Raw genomic sequence first — 19,937 nt, 5'->3', positions numbered from 1 at the left:
TCAAGACATTTCTTCATTGAGGAATAATTGAGGCTCAGAGTATTTAATTGAGTTTCCCATAGTTAAATGCTGTGGCTGAGACAGCACTAGAATCTAAGTTATTTGTATTTATCTTCTGCATGTAAAATTATCTAGTAGTCACAAAAAGCGACTGCAATGGAGAGACACCTAGGACAGGTGCAAAAATATAAGCATGTAACTTTTATGGTGGAAACTAGCTATCAATTTCCTTAGAAAATATATATATATATATATATATATATATATATATATATATATATATATATATGCTTTTCCCTTTACTAATCAATTAAGAAAATGAAAAGCATAATTTTAGCGCATTTACCTTATATTTTCTAGACTTTACTGGATGATTTAGCGTGGGTTACATATCACTTTCCTGAGGTAAACTGGGTCAAACTTTGGCTTAACTAGTTTATTTCATTATTTTCATTCATTGCACTATTTTCTTAGTCCTAGGTCCATCTTGGTTTTCATCCACTATGTTAAGAGACCAAACCAGGAGAATTTACCTACATCGTGCCTCTTTCCTCTACAGTGGATAGAGACAAGATTAAAAAGAATCACTTCAAATTTAAGATCTCTGTATGTTTTTTTTTCTAAGATGTGAAAAAGCATAATGGAAACTGAGATAACATATATCCACAGAGAGAAAAGGTAAAAACAAGTCTGTTTTCCTCCAGGGAACAAATGACTGTGGCATGAACAAAGGAGATCTATGAAGTTCTGGTGAAAAGGCTGAAATTGCTCCTCACTCCAGCAAACCTCTGCCTATGAATGAGCCCCATATGGTTTAAGGGAGTTTAGGAGTTTAAGACAACTAAATTATTTCAAATTCAAACTGTGGCTTTAATTTGATCTGTTATGTAAAATTAGCCTGAGTTAACCACATGCTTAACATGAATAAGAAAATTAGTAATGGAAATAAGAGAATAGATAGTGATAAAGAAGGTCCAAATATTGTCACAATCAATATTTGACAGTGAATGACAACATTATGTGTCATTTCAAGTTGACTTAGGGCCCTTATGGGCATCTATATAGTAGTTTGTATCAAGTAGCAAATATTATCTTCTTGGTATTTATTTTAGCACAAACCTCTTTAGTAAATGAATGATCCTGCCAATATGTTCACCTAGGACAGGTCGAGCAATAGGTGTTTAGAAAGAGGTCTGTGATTAGTAGAATATCTCAAACTGTAGAAATTATACTTGAAAGCTACTTACTTCTTTCCTTTGAGCGCTTCATAGGAACTGGTGTATGTCTTCTTGGTAAGAAAGAGTTCCACGATCTCAGGGATATAGTTCGCAAATAGTATCTAAAATAACCAGCAAATAAAAACCTTAGGTCTCATCATTTTAAAGGATACTGAGATTATAAAGGAGAAAGAAGGTACACAAAATGTTGTCTAATTCATGAGGGGTAACACTGTGAACTATATTTTTAAAGAAAGAACATGTTTCTTTATTACTTCAGCCTTTGCATTTGATTAAAATGGAATAAAATGCTTTCCTGAATTCAAAATGGTGAAAACAATGAAGGAAGGATAAGCAGAAAGGCAACCTTCCTATACATTCTGTTCCCTCATCACTACAAAGTGCCCTTCAACTTGCTATTATTTAGGACCTTGGGGAAAAAGCTATATGGGACAGCAAAGTTAAGGGAAAATGAAATGAGGGGATGTAGCAGTGTGGACAATGTAATATCAGGAAGGTGAAGTAGAGAACGTGGTATGGTTTTAAGGAATTAAAATTAGAAACTTGATACACACTGCTGAATCATGCACAGATGTTCCCTTATCTGAAGGAAAATGCTGGTTTGGAGAGCTCACTCATTTGAGCTGGAAGGAATAGAACTTCCTTCAGATCAAATCTCAATTTCCCTTCCCCTTTGGAATAAAGACTTTAATCTGATGGACAAAAGATGAAGAAAGACAGGGGTGCTCAAGTCAATGTAGAGGCTAGTAAGAAAAATCTACTCTCCTTTGCTGACCATCCTCATCTCTGGCAACCAAGCAATTATATGATGTGCTCCAGGGATTGCAGTTTGGAAAAACATGGGATCCATATATCTTTTCATATTCATTTGACACCTGATAATGTAACATTCACTCTCAAGATTATACTGCTTTTTTCTCACCATTAACCAAAAACCTTTCACTTCTAGCTACAGTCAAAAGATATTGAAAATATTCTTCACCAAACTCCCCAGAGTGAAGAACATGATGAAGGTCCGTCCTAGGGATGTCTTGGCTACCACATCTCCAAAGCCAACAGTTGATGTTGTTGCCATGACCAGGTAAATGGAATCAAAATATGTTAAGTTCTGTGAATTTCTACCCTTGAGCCAGGGATCACCAGAATTTTCCACCTGTCAAAAGGGAAAAGAATTCAGGAAATGGAATCCAAGGGAAAGTTTACAAAAAATAAGCAAAATCACTTAATTCAATACAAATGAAATAAATGATTCCTAGACAGCTTTGAAGGGTTGGTAAATTGGGGTAGTGATTGTGAAGTCTTGGTGGTTTTTTTTTTTTTTTTTCACTGTGATCATTGCTGAAATCTAAGGGGGCATGTAGCTTGAGCTCACATTTAGAATGCTTCATAGTGAAATTTATTGCCCAAATCTCTTTTCATGTGGGCATATCACCACATCCTGGAGCCATCATGGACACCAAAGGCTCTAAGTTTAGTAATTACTATTCATTCTCATTTTTCACCAGATCAGGTTTATCTATCAGTAAAGAAAGAAGCACTCAAATAAGCACTTCATTTCAGTGAACTTAACTTCATAAAAGCAAGTGTCTAAGGAAAAGTAAACAAACAGGTTTCCCAGGTTACTTCCCCTACTCCCCAAAAATATTTCTTCAGCGATTAAAAAACTCTGAAAAAAATTCATCTGACTTCCCCCCTAAATCTCCATGTTTTAACGGGAACTAAATTTATCAGGTTACCTTTTTTATATTAAATAAAAAGAGCAACTTAGGCAATGACCCTATACTTTATGTATATATAGTATATATAAACTTATTATAAATATATAACATATATTACAAATAACATAACAATGATATAGAATATATACAATTTTCTCTTTTTTACATTTTTAGACATGTTTCCAAATAGCTTACATATTTCCTAGACATTTTTCTTTTCTATTTGACACAAAAATGATAAAATACTAAAGATGTCTGGAGAAAGTAGGTTTTTTGTTTTGCTTTTAAGAACTAGAGTAGAAATTAGAAATAATGTAGTTTTCTCAGGCACATGATCACTTTGTAAAAGTGATATGTATGCCCAATGCTGACCCTTTTTTAAGTTTGATGAGCAGGTTATGAGTGTGGACTCCCACTCTGAAATAAGTAAGAAATTGTATGTCTATACTTAGTTCTCATAGCTGGTAGTAGAATCTGTTTCTACTGATTTCTGGAGTCTTCACTCTTTTCTGAGACTATCTCTATATATAAAAGCCTAAGCGACCATTAGACTGATAGCTATAACGTGCACTGACCACCATGGGGCAGATGCTCAATGCATAGGCATGGAAACATGGAACAGACTGATGAATCTCAAAGGGAAGGGGGGAGAGGGGAGGGTGGGAAGAGATTAACCAAAGATCTTATATGCATACTAGAGGCTCAGTGCACAGATTCATGCACAGGTGGGGTCCCTTGGCCTGGCCTGCGGGGATTAGGCTGAAACCAGCAGTCCAACATACCCTGAGGGGTCCCAGATTGCGAGAGGGTGCAGGCCAGGCCAAGGGACCCCACCGGTGCACGAATCCATGCACCAGGCCTCTAATTGTACTACAAGAAAAACAGATATATTGTATATTTTACCCAGACATACAAGAGTTACTTGTGACTGTTCCCTTTAAGTAAAACCCTACAGTTTCTTTTAATAACATCTTAGCACATGGTTTCAATCACATCCTTGTAAAACATGTGTAAACTAAAACTAAATTTATTTCAACCTGGAAATTGCCTTCACAATAATTTAACCCTTTAATATTTAACTCACAAAGCAACTGAATTTTTATGTTTTTAAATTCTGTGTTTCAATTTTAGATTAATGTGCAATGTAAGTGGAGGATACAGGGGCACAATCCCATCTCCTACCTCCACATCATTTGTATTAGTTACATTATTTTTACACTAGAGGCCCAGTTCATAAAATTTGTGCATGGTTAGGGTCCCTAGTCCTGGCCAGTGATCAGGGCCGATCAGGTTCTCCACCTCCCACCTCCCCAACTCCTCCTTTCCTTGCTCCTTCAGCACCCCACTGCCACCACTGGTCATCCTCTATGTTCTGCGCCACCCCCTGGTGGTCAGTGCATGTCATAGCGAGCAATTGAACTCTCAGTCGAACTCCTGAGGGGACAATTTGCATATTAGCCTTTTCTTATACAGGATAGCATATGTGAGTTCTGGTCATAACCACAATTCCCTTAATTATGCCTTAGTTCTATTTTAAAGTCATCCAATAATCACCACCACTAATTTTTATTATGGTTTCTTCATTCTTGAGTTCTTAGTTTTGATTCATCTCCTCTGGTTGGATTTTATCATTAAGACACATTTTTTTAAAAGGGGTTCATAGATGCGATTTTCTCCATCTGCATAAAATGACAGGATAGGTTGCACTTCCTTTCACACAAACTTTGCAGACACTGCTCTATCATCTTCCTGTATTGACTGATGCTTCCAAGAAATCTGAGGCTAGTTTGATTTTTCTCCCCCTTTTATAGACTTTGCTTTGTTCTGCTTGGATTCTCTCCTTATCTTCAAAGGTTGGTAAATTGCTCCAAAATATAGTTGGGATAAATAATTTAGCGTTATTTTTCCTGGATTCAGTATATTCTTTAATCTACAAATTCAAAACTTCAATTTAAATATTTTTTCTGGTGCCATTTTTTTGTGTCCTTTTCTTCTTCAGAAACACTAATTTAATAGTATGCTGAATCCACATTGCCCATCTTCCAGGTTTCTCCTCAAAAATTATTTGAATGTCTTTAGTCTTCTTCATGTCAGTGTTTTTGCCTCAATCCTGCCCACTGTGTCTCTGAACAGTTTTTGCCACATTTATTAAATGCCAAATCTCCCTAATGTGGTTTATCAGCTCTATAATACTTTTTCCTTGGATACTTTTAGCCCATTTTAACTCCTGTTACTGTTTAATATTCTTTTATTTAAAATCATATATATATATATTTTGTTTAGAATATCATTTTTAGTTTTTAAAGCACTTTGTATTTTTTTAATCAAATATAAACATATTTTTAAAAACCTTTGCTTCCTTGGACAAATTATCCTTTAATTGTTGTTCTTGTAACTGCTATATTATGCAACTGTTGTTACCTTAGTGTCTGCTGTCCATCATACCCTCTTGCTACTTCCAGAAGAATTTGAGGATAGGCATCATGTTGATTACTTTCTGGTTAATGCTCACCTTTGAATGGCATTGACTTTTAGCTGTGAGTATGGGAAGTTGGTAAAGTGGGGACAATGATAGTTTGTCATTTCAAATATCCTCTCAGCAAAATCTGCCATTTTCTTTTCTCTGGGTTTTTAACATTCCAGATGTTAGAGTGATTTACAGTGGATCCCTTTAAGTCACAAGCTATCTGGTTGCTTCTCCTTCTTGCTCTACATGTACCCTTGCTGGAGGTCTCCTTGCCTGGGAGACTAGATGCCCAACAAGGACACATATTAACATGCTTAGAAGGGTAAAGCAGAAAACTTGAATGGTTCAATAAGCCTCGCAGAGATGGTGTCCAATGTTTTGCCCAGATTTCAAGATCCCCCAAGACAGACCACTAGGGAGCCGAGTCTGATGCAAAAGCATAGAGTCTTTTATTCAAGCCCAGGACCTGGTCCCCCCGGCCCCCTCCCCGTGCCTCCATTACTGGATGCAAGAGAGAGCCCCGAATCCCAAGGGAACAAAGAATTTATAGGGCTTGGGGTCGGGGGGTGGGGGCAGACTCTGACCACTGATTTGGCCAGTTCTGGTTGGTTGAGTGAGGGCCAGGGGCTAGTGACGCAAGGGCAGGGTGCAGCTAGGGTCTGGTTACACAAAGACAGGGGGGTGGCTAGCATACTTTTGGCCTTGGGCTAGTTTCCCCCGCTTTCCCATTGGCTGAGATAAGGGCAGGCTGAGTAATTGATACATTCTGCGGCTTTTTCTTGGAAGAGGGGATAAGGACACAGCTATCAGTCCTGTTCTGTCCTTTCATCCAACTCAGGAGCACATGCCACTTACAGGGAACAGCTAGTCTTTGACTAGGACTGTTGGTGGCCTTGGTAGAATGGGTTCCAGAACCTTGTATTTTTTCCAAAAATCCAGAAATCTGGGTTTTTATGTGAGTTCTCCATAAAAGTTAGCAAGCAATAAAAGTAAAATACAAACATAAGTAAGGCAAATGAAATGTTACTATAGGCCACATTCAGCCTGAGAGCCTCTCATTGGAACCGCTATTGAAGGCAAAAAGTCCTGTTGCCATGGTTTCTTCTTAGCATTCTCTTCCTCCTATTCTGTGATGGCCAACAGGTCTCCACAGAGACACTTCTCCCATGGGAATCCCATGCCCCCAGGACCAACCCTCTGGCTCCAGGGACCTGCCTTACTGCTGTGACACTTCTTTCAGGAGAATCTCTCGCCTGCTTGCTTCAGTGCTAAGAAGGGAAATGGCTGGTTTCAGATTTTTTTTTTTAATTTTATTGATTTCTTACAGAGAGGAAGGGAGAGGGATAGAGAGTTAGAAACACCGATGAGAGAGAAACATCGATCAGCTTCCTCCTGCAAACCTCCTACTGGGGATGTGCCCGCAACCAAGGTACATGCCCTTGTCCGGAATCGAACCTGGGACCTTTCAGTCCACAGGCCTACACTCTATCCTCTGAGCCAAACCGGTTAGGGCTGGTTTCAGATTTTTTGAAGCTTCATATATCACAATTTGCATTTGGAGTTTAACATTTTTCTTGTTATTGCTTTAATTTTGAGAGAAGGACTCATGAGAAAACTCCAATTTTTTTTTTTGTTTCTTTTTGCTTTGCTTTTCTCAAAGGCCTCTATAGACTTTTAACATCCTGCTTCAATTTCTGCATTTTCTAGGAATTTCTTTCCTATTGCTGAAATCCATTTATTATATTAATGTGGGCTAAAAACTAGCCTTACCATTAGGCAAAGGAGGCAGCTATGTATATAGATTTATTTCAGGATAACAAATAAATCCCCAAAACTCCCCTTTGCAACTCAGCAACACTTCCCCCACAATTCTCCAGCTTTTATCCTTAAATTCTTTCAGCGGCTTCACTTACTTGACTTTTTATTCTTTTTAAAAATTCTGGAACCCTTATGAAGATGCAGAAATAAATTTTCCCTATTGCTTATACCTTTGAAGGGTAAGCTTTGTTAGATCCTTTTCTGAGTGTAGGTTTTGAAAGCTGGAAGAAGTAACATAGATACCTTGAGGGTAGGAGATACGGATTTGTCATAAATATGGGAGTGGAGAAAACCCTGAAAAGGGAAGTAGAAAGATAAACTTCACACCAGTTACAGTGATGGAGACAGGAGCTCAGAAGGATTACCCCCATTTTTTAAAGAAAAGACATTTATGATGACCAGCACCATTATAGAGAGTGTGATGAGATGCTTACCAAGTGAATGAATCCTGCAGCCGTGAACCAGGTACTGAAAACTATGGATACCAGTTTGGAAAACTTCAATGCATTGCTAGAGGAAGAAAGACAAAGAGCTTTTGGGTTCTGAAAGTTCCCAGCACAACACAATTGCCTCATCCTCTAAAACCTTGCTATTCACAGTAGGGCTCATGGACCTGACACAAGGATACGCTCACCTGGGAGTGTGTTCATGCAGAATCCCAGGCCCTACCCCTGGTCTAGAGATCTGCGGTGTTATAGGGTCCTCTGATTCATATACACGTTAGCGTTGAAGATGCACACACCCAGTTACATACACTTGCTGAAAAACCTTAGATTTTGCTATGGTATCCACTGGCCTAATGTTACACTGCGTTTAAAACCTATCATATATGTATCATCATAAAATAAATTTAATAAATTGCTACATTGTCTAGAGGAATTTTACAAATGTCAGTGTCCCAGGCATCCAGAGTGGGCTTGCACAATGATACTGAGTAGGTCACAGAACTGTAGTTCCATATTGCCAGCCTCAGCCCAGGACCTTTGAGTGAAGAGGATCAGATAAGCTCCTGTCTCTTAAATGAAGCCCTAGTATTTAGCTGAAATCTCAGTGGTTTCCAGGTATGTCCACCTATCACACAAGGACAGCCTTTTACCATCTTGAATGCTCCATCATGCATAAACATTTAGAAGTGAAGTCCGCCTGGCCTGTAATATTGATGTTTCTGGTGAGAACATAGGGATGCATGGAAATTTTGAGTGGGTAACATAAGACCATCTTGCTAAAACTTTAGAAGTACTACTATATTGCTGCTCAAAGGTAGTTTGAATTATTTTTGAGACATTTGTAAGCAATAGTTCTCTGCTGCTATTGGGCAGCTCTCATGCTCTTAGGTCCTAGCCAGAAAAGACATGATTCATAACTGCAAATGTATAGAACCAAAGCCTCTGAATTGTTCTGAGTTTTTATTTGGGTAGTGGTGGTAGGGGAATCACAGCCTAAATGGACTTACACATTGTGGCTCTACAAAACAAAGAAGAAACAAAACCTTCAAAATGATTGCAAACTTTTCAGCTAGTGTGTGATGTTAACACAGTGGGAGGAAATGAGTGAATACTATATTGGCAGCTGTGGGATTTTGTGATTTTTGCCCTGAAATTCTGATGAGAAATTAGTTGAATTGAAGGTGTAGTTAGCATTTTCATTTCCTAATCCAAAACAGTGAGTAGTATTTGAGGAAGGGCATTTACCTGGTCTTGATGGCTCTCAGCATTTGCAAGATTTGAGGGAGTTCTAGCAGCCGCAATGCTCTTAGGAACCTTAAACCTAGAAAGCAATAGAAAGAAGAATGCTGCCAAAAGAAGAGGGTTACTCCAGAGAGTGAGCTGAATTATAACACAATGGGGAGTAGTTACACTCTTCCTCTCCTTGAAATACTCAAATATAATCCTACATAATAAAAGCCCAACAACCAAAATGACAGAACAACCAGAACAACTAGAGACCAGAACGACTGCAGCCCCTTGCCCGGCCAGCCCCGCTCCCCAGAGGGGACCCCCTCCCTGATTGGGGGCATGGCCGGCTTGCAAACCGCCCACGGCCCCTTGCCCCGCCCACAGCCAAACCACCACGGTCCCTGCCCCTCCACAGGGCCCCCCACCCTGATCCAGGGCCCCCATCAGGGCAGGCCAGCTGGCCCTCACCTGTGCACCAGGCCTCTATCCTATATAATAAAAGGGTAATATGCAAATTGACCCTAACGGCAAACAACCAGAATGACCACTGAACCAGTCACCATGAGGCACACTGACCACCTCTTGGTCCCTCTCCCTGGCCAGCAGGCTCTGATTGCCTGATGGCGAATGGGAAGCCAGGGGTGGGTGGCAGGGGATGCGGGTGGTGCCAGGCCAAGGCCCCTGCCCTGCCAGTCACCTCCCACACAGAGGGCAATCTGTGGTGGGGGCGGGCCCGTTGAGCAGGTGGGAACAGCCAACCTCTGGGTCCCTTCCCCCCAGCCGTCAGGTTCTGATCACCAGGGGTGGGTGGTGGCGGGGAGCAGGGTCAGCTGCGGGCAGCCAGGGAAGGTGGCCCTGATCGCAGGCCAGGCCTAGGAACCGTACCCATGCACAAATTTTGTGTGCCAGGTCTCTAGTATATTATAACATTGTAGATTTAAGAATATGAGTTCTAGTTCAAATCCTAGCCCCAACCCTTAACAGGTGTTATAATCTAAAGCAATGCCCTCAACTTCTCTAGCTCTTCATCTGTAAAATGGGAATTATAAGTACCTAGGGCTGTTGAGCTAACATAAAGCATATAAAAGCACCACTCACATTTCACTCTACTTAATTCTTCCGTAGAATAAAAAACAAATTATCTAGAAACCACTTAAACTTCTGACTACAGGATGTCTAGGATATGCTCCTCACATTTGTATGATGCTTTACTTTATGTAGTTTGATAATAATGATAGCAAGAAATATTTTATAGATAATAAATAAAATTACACAAAATTAGAAAAAGCCATATAACTCCCATGCAGTGTCCATCTTAAAGACTAAGTAACTATATAAATCTCTAGTATGTTATACCATGTCTAGATATGATGATCTACAGCTTTCAAAGACCAAGAGAGGTTTTTTCATCTCTCCTTGTCCATGTGGGATCCCAGCACAAAGGGGCCACAGGGGGATGGGAGGCTGGGGCCTTGCCTCTCAGGTTGTGGATGAGCCAGTCTATTAACAATAACAAACACCGACACCTTCTGTGCATCAGGTACATCACATTTCTACGTACTGAGGTTTAAAAAAAAAGGAGAAGGTTCTGAAAATATATTACAAAACCATACAAGTACAGTGATGAACTTTTTTAAGTTGCATTTGGGCATTACAAAGGAAAATGAAGTATACTTATGAATGATTGTTAAGGGAGTGTTTATGATTCCAACATTATACTTACCTAGCCAATTACTCTTCAAATAATAAGAAATAAATGTTGGTGGGATGGTAAAGATGTCTACAATTGAGTTCATCTCTAACCAGAACCTGATCTTGTCATCTGCTGCCAAAAACTATGAAATGAAAACAAAAGACCCAAATCCAATTACGCTCAAGAATTTTAAAATGAACACTAGAGTGCCTTTATTCAGCTACATTTCATTCATTAACTGGAGTTTTGATCTAATTCTATTATATACATATATACACACACACATATATGCACATACATATATTTTTTACATAGCTGTATGATATACGCTTACATACATTTATATGTAGTACATTTATGTAGACATAAGGATTGTACCTTTAGTAAGTGTTCAATAAGTGAACATGAACCCATTTTGTTTACTGGAACTTAAAGTCTCATGTTCTGACCTTTCTGCTGTTCCCAGAGATTTATAATTATAGAGCTAAAACCCTCTATTTGTGAGCAAAGAGGAAACATGATTTAAGGTAGTCTTCATGGAAAAGGTACAGTTATCTACAAGTATGGCTGGCCAAGACCTGTATTTATGAGCTTCTCTATTTAGATAAGAAAGTGAGCATTTCCAGAAGGGAGAGTTTGCTATAAAAATAATATTTTGATGGTCAATGTGGTCAAAGTCTGTGCTGAAGGACAGTCATAGAAATACACATTATAAGCATATGTATAACATATCTTTGATCTATCTATATAAAAGCCTAATATACAAATTGTCCCCTTGGGAGCTCGACCAGGAGACTGGGAGTTTGATCACTCCCTATGACGTGCATGGAGCAAAGGCAGGCCCTGGCCGGCAGTCAGAAGGCCCTGATGGGCCCTGATCACCGGCCAGGCCTAGGGACCCCACCCATGCATGAATTATGTGCACTAGGCCTCTAGTATGTATATAAAAACATGTATATAAAAACATGTATATAAAAACATGTATATAAAAACATGGGATGCATAAATACAAAAAAAAGTATTTTATATAGTTAATGGCACATCAGCCATCAGTGAAGCCAATGACATTTTTAGAGGCTTGTTATTCAGGTTCTGCTAGCTTGTGATTATTGCTAAAGCTTTCACAAGGTAGGTGGAAAGCCAATAAGGAGGGCAGTGTTACCGGGTGACGATATTTTTAAAAAAATCATTTTCATTTGTGTCAGAATTTTTGGCCTGGTTTACAGCTTCAGATGCAAATGAGAGAGCTATTTTGTCTCACTATACTTTTATCAACTTAGGACACAGACCCTCTAACTCTAGCGCCTGACAACATAGGCCAATTGTATAACCAAGGCACACACAGATCTCTCTGTGTTGTACCTGTTTTGTTTGTCTATTTACTCCCACTTCCAACAGGTACTTACTCTCAGCCCAAAATAGAAAGTAAAGAAAGCATTGAAAGTCAAATCAATGGGGATGGTTTTGTCCTCATATGAAGAACAGCTTCCAACAGGGCTGCAAAGGAAACAAGGACAGTTTATAAAGACATGCATTTTAAAAGCTGTGTCTACATTGAACCAAATTAAAAGGAAGGGTAGGGATTTTTTTATTTATTCACAATGACACTTAAGTTCATATCTCAAGGAAATTTATTGTATCTTGGCAGTAGAGGTATGCATAAATAAAAGCACTAGACTGTGCATGGAGCTGAAAATAAAAGAAAAATTACCTGCTCTTTCTTTCCTAGAGTTTATTGCTTCTATTTCAGTTTTATCAGCAGGGATTCAGAGGCCTAGAGATTACATGGCTCTTCTTAGTTTGCATGACCCTCTGCCCAGCAAGAAGTTTAGAATTCTGTACCCTTCAAACACAGAGCTACTCTAGGTCAAATGAACTGACTTAAGCCAAATTAAAAAAAAAAATTTCCTAAAAGATCAGTAAGGAATTCGGAAAGCAAAGACTTCTAGTTTCCCTAGGATCTCTAAAGCTGCCCCACTTCTGGGCCCTACAATCCCAATTTTACTTCAGCTGGAAAGCCAAGGAAATTCCCAGAGGATCAGCGAATTCTGTTCAAGAGACTATCTTTGCTTTGTCATAAAAGAAGGAAATGCCTTCTGTGAAGAGCAGACAATAATTTGCTCCTTTATCCCAGGTGAGGTCTAGCATTTTACTTTCTCAAGACTACCCAAAGTTGTTTGAAATCTATAAGCAACATTGAAATGACCACAGAACTTCCACTTCAACATCAAAAGAGTCCAAAGGCATATAAAGAAAGCCCTCCTATGTGGCCCAAAGGAGAAGACAACAGCTGGAGGTTTGCAGTCCTAGAGACTAGGGAGTAGACACGGGCATGGCACCCCAGCCTCTAGCAATGCAGTTTGGCAGGATGCAGAAACAATTCATGTATTTTTTGTGGAGTTGGTTTTAGTGTTTTCTGGGGGGAATTAAACACTTATCCTTTTTAATGAGCTTGTGTATGCGAATATGTTTGAAAGTATATTAACCATTTTTCCTGAAAGAAAATTCTGAATTCAAGGGTAATCTTACGTTAAAACAAACACAGGTGACTGCGGATTTTACTCACTCAGAAGAATTGATGAAATAGATTATAAGAGACCCGATGCTTAGTACAAAGACAAGGATCACCTGAAAAAAAAATAGAGACAAATGTACATATCCATCTTATTGACATGAATAGAGATGAATAGACAAATCAATAAACCTGTGTTTTCTTTTTATCTTGCCTATACATGTGTAGCCATTTTTCACAATTCATCTGGGTTAGTTTTCATTCATTCATTCTTTAAAGAAAAATTGATTGGGCCTTTATTGGGTATTCAATAAATGAACATGTAGTCACCCATTTTATTTACCTAATTTTAACTCTCAAACACTTAATAACAATTTGCCCCTCCTTCCGTCACTAAAACTTTCTAATCTCAAGATGTCCTATCACTTATTAATTCATTTACTAATCAACCATGTATTAAGTGTTTAATATAAGTTATGTACTTTATTACGTGCTGGAAAATGAGGGCTGCTGGATATAGACTTGGGAGTTGAATTGCCAATGATGTTACAGTGGTCGGCAAACTCATTAGTCAACAGAGCCAAATATCAACAGTACAATGATTGAAATTTCTTTTGAGAGCCAAATTTTTTAAACTTAAACTATAGAGGTAGGAACATTGTTATTAACTTAATTAGGGTACTCCTAAGGCTTAGGAAGAGCCACACTCGAGGGGCCAAAGAGCCGCATGTGGCTCGTGAGCCGCAGTTTGCCGAACACTGTGAAGAAACAGTCTCAACCATGTCCATGAAAAGATGGCCAGGATTTTGACAGGATGTAAAGTGCTACAGTGAGAGAGAAAAAATGAGTGCTTTTAACCTGCCAATGTTCTGTTCTATAAAATAAGCAGAGCTTGTAGAATATAATTAGAAGTGTATCCACGCAAAACCCATGATGCATTTGGATTAAAGTTTTTGCAGCCCCAGTGACTTTTCAGGTCAAATTTAGGTAACCAAATATTCCTCCAGTTATTGCTAGTTTTCGAGCCATTTATTTCTTTAATATGTTCAGCAGTATTAATAATACTAATAATAAAAATTAAGTTTATTTACAATTAAAGCTTTACCTTCTTTCAGCCCAAGTATTCCTGGGGCAGGTTACCTGTACTGAGAAAGAGGTCGGTTTCTTCTCTAGTAACCCTTTTAGGGGTTTTTATTCCTAGTTGCCCGCTGATGAGGCTATCTGTGGCCTCTGCAGAATTGTAGGTCAGTGTGAAGGAGTGGACAGAAAGGGAAGGTCAGAGAGGAAATATTGGACTTGACTGGTCTTAGATCACTAGGTTCTCACCCTGGGGCCTGAGCATGGAAAGTCTGCAATTTTTACTTTCAAGATTTCTTTCATTGCTCTTTGAAGAACCCTTCAAGTCCTTCAACAACTATTTCTTTAGTACATATCATGACCCAAGTATTATTCTGGTGACTGGGATATATCAGCTACCTACACATAGTTCCCTGCGTATATGGAGCATAACTGATATGGTATGTTAGAAGGTACATACTAGGAAAATAAAGTAGAGCAAAGTAAAAGGGATCAGAAATGCAAGGGGAGGGGGGCAGAACAGTTGCAGTGTGGAAAATATTTAATTGCTATGTGTCCCATTTGTGGTTGCCATGAATTGAATGAAAACATTCTTTTGCTGGTTGCTCACAAATCTTTCCTCAGTACATTTCACACTCCTATATTCTGCGGGAATCCTCACCCACCAAATGCCTTCTTGATCGGGTAAGAAATACTCTCACATGGGACTCACATCTGGCCCATGGACCGGATCAAGCATTCTTTGCCACCAACAAACAGTGGAAGGAGAGATTATCTTCAGTGTGGCAACTTCTCTGGCATAGAGCAGCTAGCCAGGTAGTCCCTTATCAGAAATGAACTAAATACCAGTTCACTGTGTCCCCAAAATGCCAAGAGATGCAAATTTCTGAGTGGTCTCTCCTAAGCCTCTTTCTTTGGGCTTGACATGAGAGGATATACTCCCATGCTTCTGCCACAACAGAACTCCTTCCAAAAATCCTTTTCTATTCCCAACCTACCCTAATTTACATGTGATTGGGTAATGTGCTAAGAGCTTCAACTGGGTTTCTTCTAATTGCTTAGTAAGTGGCAGTTTGCAGATTACTTAAAACATGAGAGTTACTGGCATCTCTTTTAACATCTGAATTAAGTGATGCTGAGATAATGCTAAGAACAGGAAAAATGCTGGCGCATATATGGAGATACATATGTTTGCATATTAATAATTATTAATACATCATTTTCATTATTTTTTAATTTTTTTTACATAGGAACAAATTTTTTTCCTCTCTTAACTAAATTTGATAAATAATTCAAGTATAAATCATACATTGATAGACTTCCAGAAAGATAGTGGCAAGCCATATGTTTACAAACCTCCAAAATTGTAGAAATTAACCAAAAAAAGAAGAAATTGTTAGTTTTATTGAAACTGAGAACATTACAAACCTCATGTCACAAACCTAAAGAACATTATCAAGAAATAATATATAACAAACAACAAAATGTATAGCAGACCAAAAGAAGGCGCTGGGACCTAAAGGCTTGCAAACACTGTTCAGTGAGTCAGGTGACAGTGAGAGAATTCTGAGAAGACCTCCTGGGTTGAAGGGGCAAAATCTGAAAGGCTAGCTATTTGGCAGGGGTATAAAGCTATTCACCTGAGGCACAGATCAAAGGAGACACAAAGCCAGAGGGCCTAGGGGAGGCACCCTGAAGCCATACAGTTGCTTAGGACAGTGATGGCAAACCTATGACATGCCTGTCAGAGGTGGCACGCGAACTCATTTTTTTGGTTGATTTTTCTTTGTTAAATGGCATTTAAATATATAAAATAAATATCAAAAATATGTCTTTGTTTTTACTATGGTTGCAAAGATCAAAAAATTTCTATATGTGACACGGCACCAGAGTTAAGTTAGGGTTTTTCAAAATGCTGACACGCCGAGCTCAAAAGGTTCGCCTTCACTGGATTAGGAGGAACCTCTGAGCTAGGAGCAACACCATGGAAAACCATCAGAGAAAAAAAAACCTGAAGAATTTGAGACGTCATCCATAGAGGCCCATGTGTAGAGCAGCTGGCCACAGCATTATCCCTCAGGTGTGTCTGTGTGGGAAAATGCACAGTAAATTGAGGCTTTGATTTCCACAGTGGGGCTTAAATCCCCCTGTTTAGTTGGTGGGTAATTATGGGTATCTTCAGAATACAAACAGCAATCAACGAGGATAATGAGGGATCTTCACTTAAGAATATTAGCAGGCAATAGAAAATTGACAGTTACATGGGAAGTGTAGGAAAACAGAAGGATCAGGCAGAAAAAAATAGATGAAATGAACTCCAAGGAAAGAGTGAACATAGACTATGTAATTAAGATTTTTTAAATTACAATTACTGTTCTTAGTGAGATTCTAAAATTCTGTTAAATAGTATTGGAGGATTTGGAAGGCAAAAAGAGAACATGAGGGTCACACAAATAAGAGGTTAACACAAATGTCATGTCTGCAAGAAGCTGCACCCCAGTACTGGCTGAGAGATCAACACAAAGAGATCAGGATTTTCAACATTTAGCATCTTACAAGAAGTGCTCTTGGGAGTGAGATTCAGATCTGGGAGGAGGGGTCCTGGCTTGGCTGGTAATGACACCTCTGGGGAGATGCTATGAACCTGGTTCTGTCAGTGTTGGGGGAAAAAACCAAAAAACTAGAAATAATTTTTTGTATAGTTTTCAAGTACTAACTGCTACAGGAGTGAAAAGCCATTGAATAGGTGAGGCTGAAAAATATAGATGCAAAACACAGAAGGAGCAGTTCCCTTCCCCTTCTCTCGGCTCCCTGTTCCCTTGTACCTGGTTTCAGCAGAGCCTAACTAGGAGCATAAGGGAGTTCACAAAAAAGACATGTAATTGCTTTAGTTAAGCATAACCAGTGGACACAAGACACTGGGGGGTAGGGGAGGCTGGGGGAATGTCAAGGGGGGAAAAAAAAGGAGTCATATGTAATACTCTTTGTAATACTTTAAGCAATAAAACAAAATTTTTTTTTAAAAAAAGACATGTAATTGTTAAGTCCTGAGCTCACATCACAAAGCAGAGGATAGAGGGTGGATATGAGATAAGATATAAGAGCTTAGTATCTAGCAGGTAGCCTTAAGTGCTAGAAGACACTGAAGCAGTACTTACAGAGATTTTAGAAAGAAAAAAAGAATTGCAAGCCAAGAATTCTACATCCAACCAAATTGTTTTTCACTTGTGAGAACAAGGTATAAAAACCAGTTTGCAAATAAATATGGGACGTACTCAAGAAAAAAAAAAAAAACCAAAAAGATTAAAAAAAATAGTGCCTAATGAAAGGTACAAATAACTCATTTTTTTTTTACCCTAAAGCAAATATTAAGAAAAAAATCTTAACAGGTGTATAATGCTAAAAACGAAATAGTAATCTAGAACTGAATGTCACATTAGTTCAATTTCTGGAAGAAAAGAAGGGTGGTGTGACAAAGATCTCCTGCAAGAGGAGGATATGGATATAAAATGTGCAGAGATACAAAGAGAAATACAGAATGGTAAGTTATCCTGAATCTCATTTACCTAATACACCTAAACTATTGTATTAAGAATGGAATTATCCAAGTCAACGATGCAAGAAAATGAAAGTAATAAAAAGTAAATAAGTCAGAAATACAAATATGAGCTAATGGTCAGTGCTTATATTAGTATAACCTGGTTTACATGTATTATCATATAATTTTCCCTACAATATTTTGAAAGATGTCATTCACATTATAAGAATAAAATCCAATAAAAAAAAAAAAACTAACTTGCCCAAGATTACACAATAGGAAATGGAGGAGCCAACATTGTGTCCATATATCCCAAAATTTACAACCACCTTGTAATTCTGCCCCCGGAACCTAGACTGGATGAGCTTAGTTGTGTATCCAATAACCGTTCTCCCTTTTTTTTCTTACTAACAGACATCCCTTTTGTTTGTTAAGCCACTGATATTAAATATTCAGTTATGCAGCAAATTCAATATCTAAATGTTATAAAGACCAATAAAATTGATCACCATAAGAAGAATTCCCCTGGTAAAACAACAAATAAATGTATTCTTAAGTCAATAAATGGACAAAAATCCAGGTACATGATATTTATGAGATGCTTAAAAGAAAATAAGACAGAAAGACTGAAAGATAGCTGGGATAAAGCACCCTAATGAAGTATGAATAAAATGGAAGCAATGTTACATACTAATATTGTATTCTAAAATGTTCCAGCCAAAAACTAACAAACAAAAACCCCACAAAAAAAATAAAACACACACACACACACAGAACACTAAATGTGACAAAAATAGATAGTTCATATTGATAAAAGGCACAATAAGTCAAGAAGATATACTAGGTTATTTTACACAGTAATTGCTGTTATTTAAAATATATAATTCAAAATCTATTAGAATGCAAGCTATTTGATAAAACTGTAAATGAAAATTTTTGACATCCTCCTTTCAATCAGTCACCAAATAATTAAGGGTGTGGAAACATAAATAACATAATTAGTAGTACTTATATAGCAAACAGATACTACGCATATTCTTTCAAAAGTCCATTAAGTAGTAATAAAAATTGATCATATAGCAGTCAACAAACAATTTCCCCATAAATTCTATAAACTAGATACCATAAAAGCAGTGATATCCATAAATTTTACCAAAGTAGAAAAGACAGCCACTCTATCCCACAGAAAATAAAAGCAGGCCACATTCCTCTCAATAGACCATGAATCAAACAAGGAAAATTAAAATTTAAAACAATGTAAAGATGAATTAGACATTAATAAAAATAAGAACACTACTTGCCAAAGTCTGTGACATATGGCCAAAGAAGTACCTAAGGAAAAAAAATTTGTAAATAAAATTCAACTGAAGAAGCCGAAAGACCAGGCCAGCCCAGACCACCTATACAAAATATACCTGAGAATGTTGCTAAGAATCTACAAGTTTGAAGGAATAAACTCATGAAAGTGGATGGAGATAGAGGTAAGGAAGAAACTAGTTTTTTAGTATGTACCCTGGTGATACTTTTTGAATATTTTACCATGTGCATACAAAGACAAACAATGGAATCATCCAGAAATAATCAAGTGTGAATACTGTATTTGCTACCAGTGTTTTCTTTATTCATATGATTAAGATTTCTAAACTAAAGCATAGTGTCATACTGTTTTCATAAGAAAATGAGTTCCTGGTGCTTGATGGTATAATAAATATAAAATGTGAAACAAGGAAGGAAATGGAAAAAAATAGAAGAAGATACATTTCAAGGTGGTAGCAAAGGTTTTTAAATTTAATTTAATTTTTAACATAAACAATGGATTTAAAGTGTGAGAAGATTGATTATTTCTAGTATGTTTTATATTTTTCTTTTTCTAGAAGTAGCATTACATCATTAAAAAATGAACAAAACCCAGCAAAATAAATTATTTAATCAATTTTCCAGTATCATTTTTGAAATATTCTTTCTCATTCCCAGATGAATTGTGATGCTGTCTTTTCTCATTTAGTTGTTCTGTATACTGAGAATGACAACTGTTGCTCTAGCCAAGGGCGTATTTACTTAACTACAGACAGGATTGTACATTCACAGAAAAGATTGCACTTTTCTACAGGAAGGAGTTAAGGCAGAATACCCCCAAAACATAGAAGTCAGAGAAGATAGAAAAGCAGAATGTGGACATAAAGTAGTGCCTAGAATCAGG

At 37.9% G+C, this 19,937-nt stretch overlaps 1 protein-coding gene across 1 annotated transcript in view; it reads right to left on the bottom strand.

Annotated features, from left to right (window-relative positions):
- KCNU1 (potassium calcium-activated channel subfamily U member 1) overlaps positions 1 to 19,937 on the bottom strand; it is a gene marked incomplete at both ends in the record, with an annotated part of 123,101 nt that overhangs the window by 96,735 nt on the left and 6,429 nt on the right. Inside the window, 7 exon segments of the mRNA XM_081082242.1 lie at positions 1,248 to 1,339; positions 2,221 to 2,391; positions 7,676 to 7,751; positions 8,933 to 9,008; positions 10,641 to 10,752; positions 12,017 to 12,107; positions 13,177 to 13,238. Coding sequence (XP_080938368.1) covers positions 1,248 to 1,339; positions 2,221 to 2,391; positions 7,676 to 7,751; positions 8,933 to 9,008; positions 10,641 to 10,752; positions 12,017 to 12,107; positions 13,177 to 13,238 — 680 coding nt within the window.

The sequence above is a fragment of the Myotis nattereri genome (genome assembly GCF_964212035.1).
Source record: "Myotis nattereri genome assembly, chromosome: 2".
Classification (NCBI taxonomy): domain Eukaryota; kingdom Metazoa; phylum Chordata; class Mammalia; order Chiroptera; family Vespertilionidae; genus Myotis; species Myotis nattereri.
The sequence above is the reverse complement of the archived record's forward strand: the minus strand, read 5'-3'. Positions and strand labels throughout refer to the sequence as shown.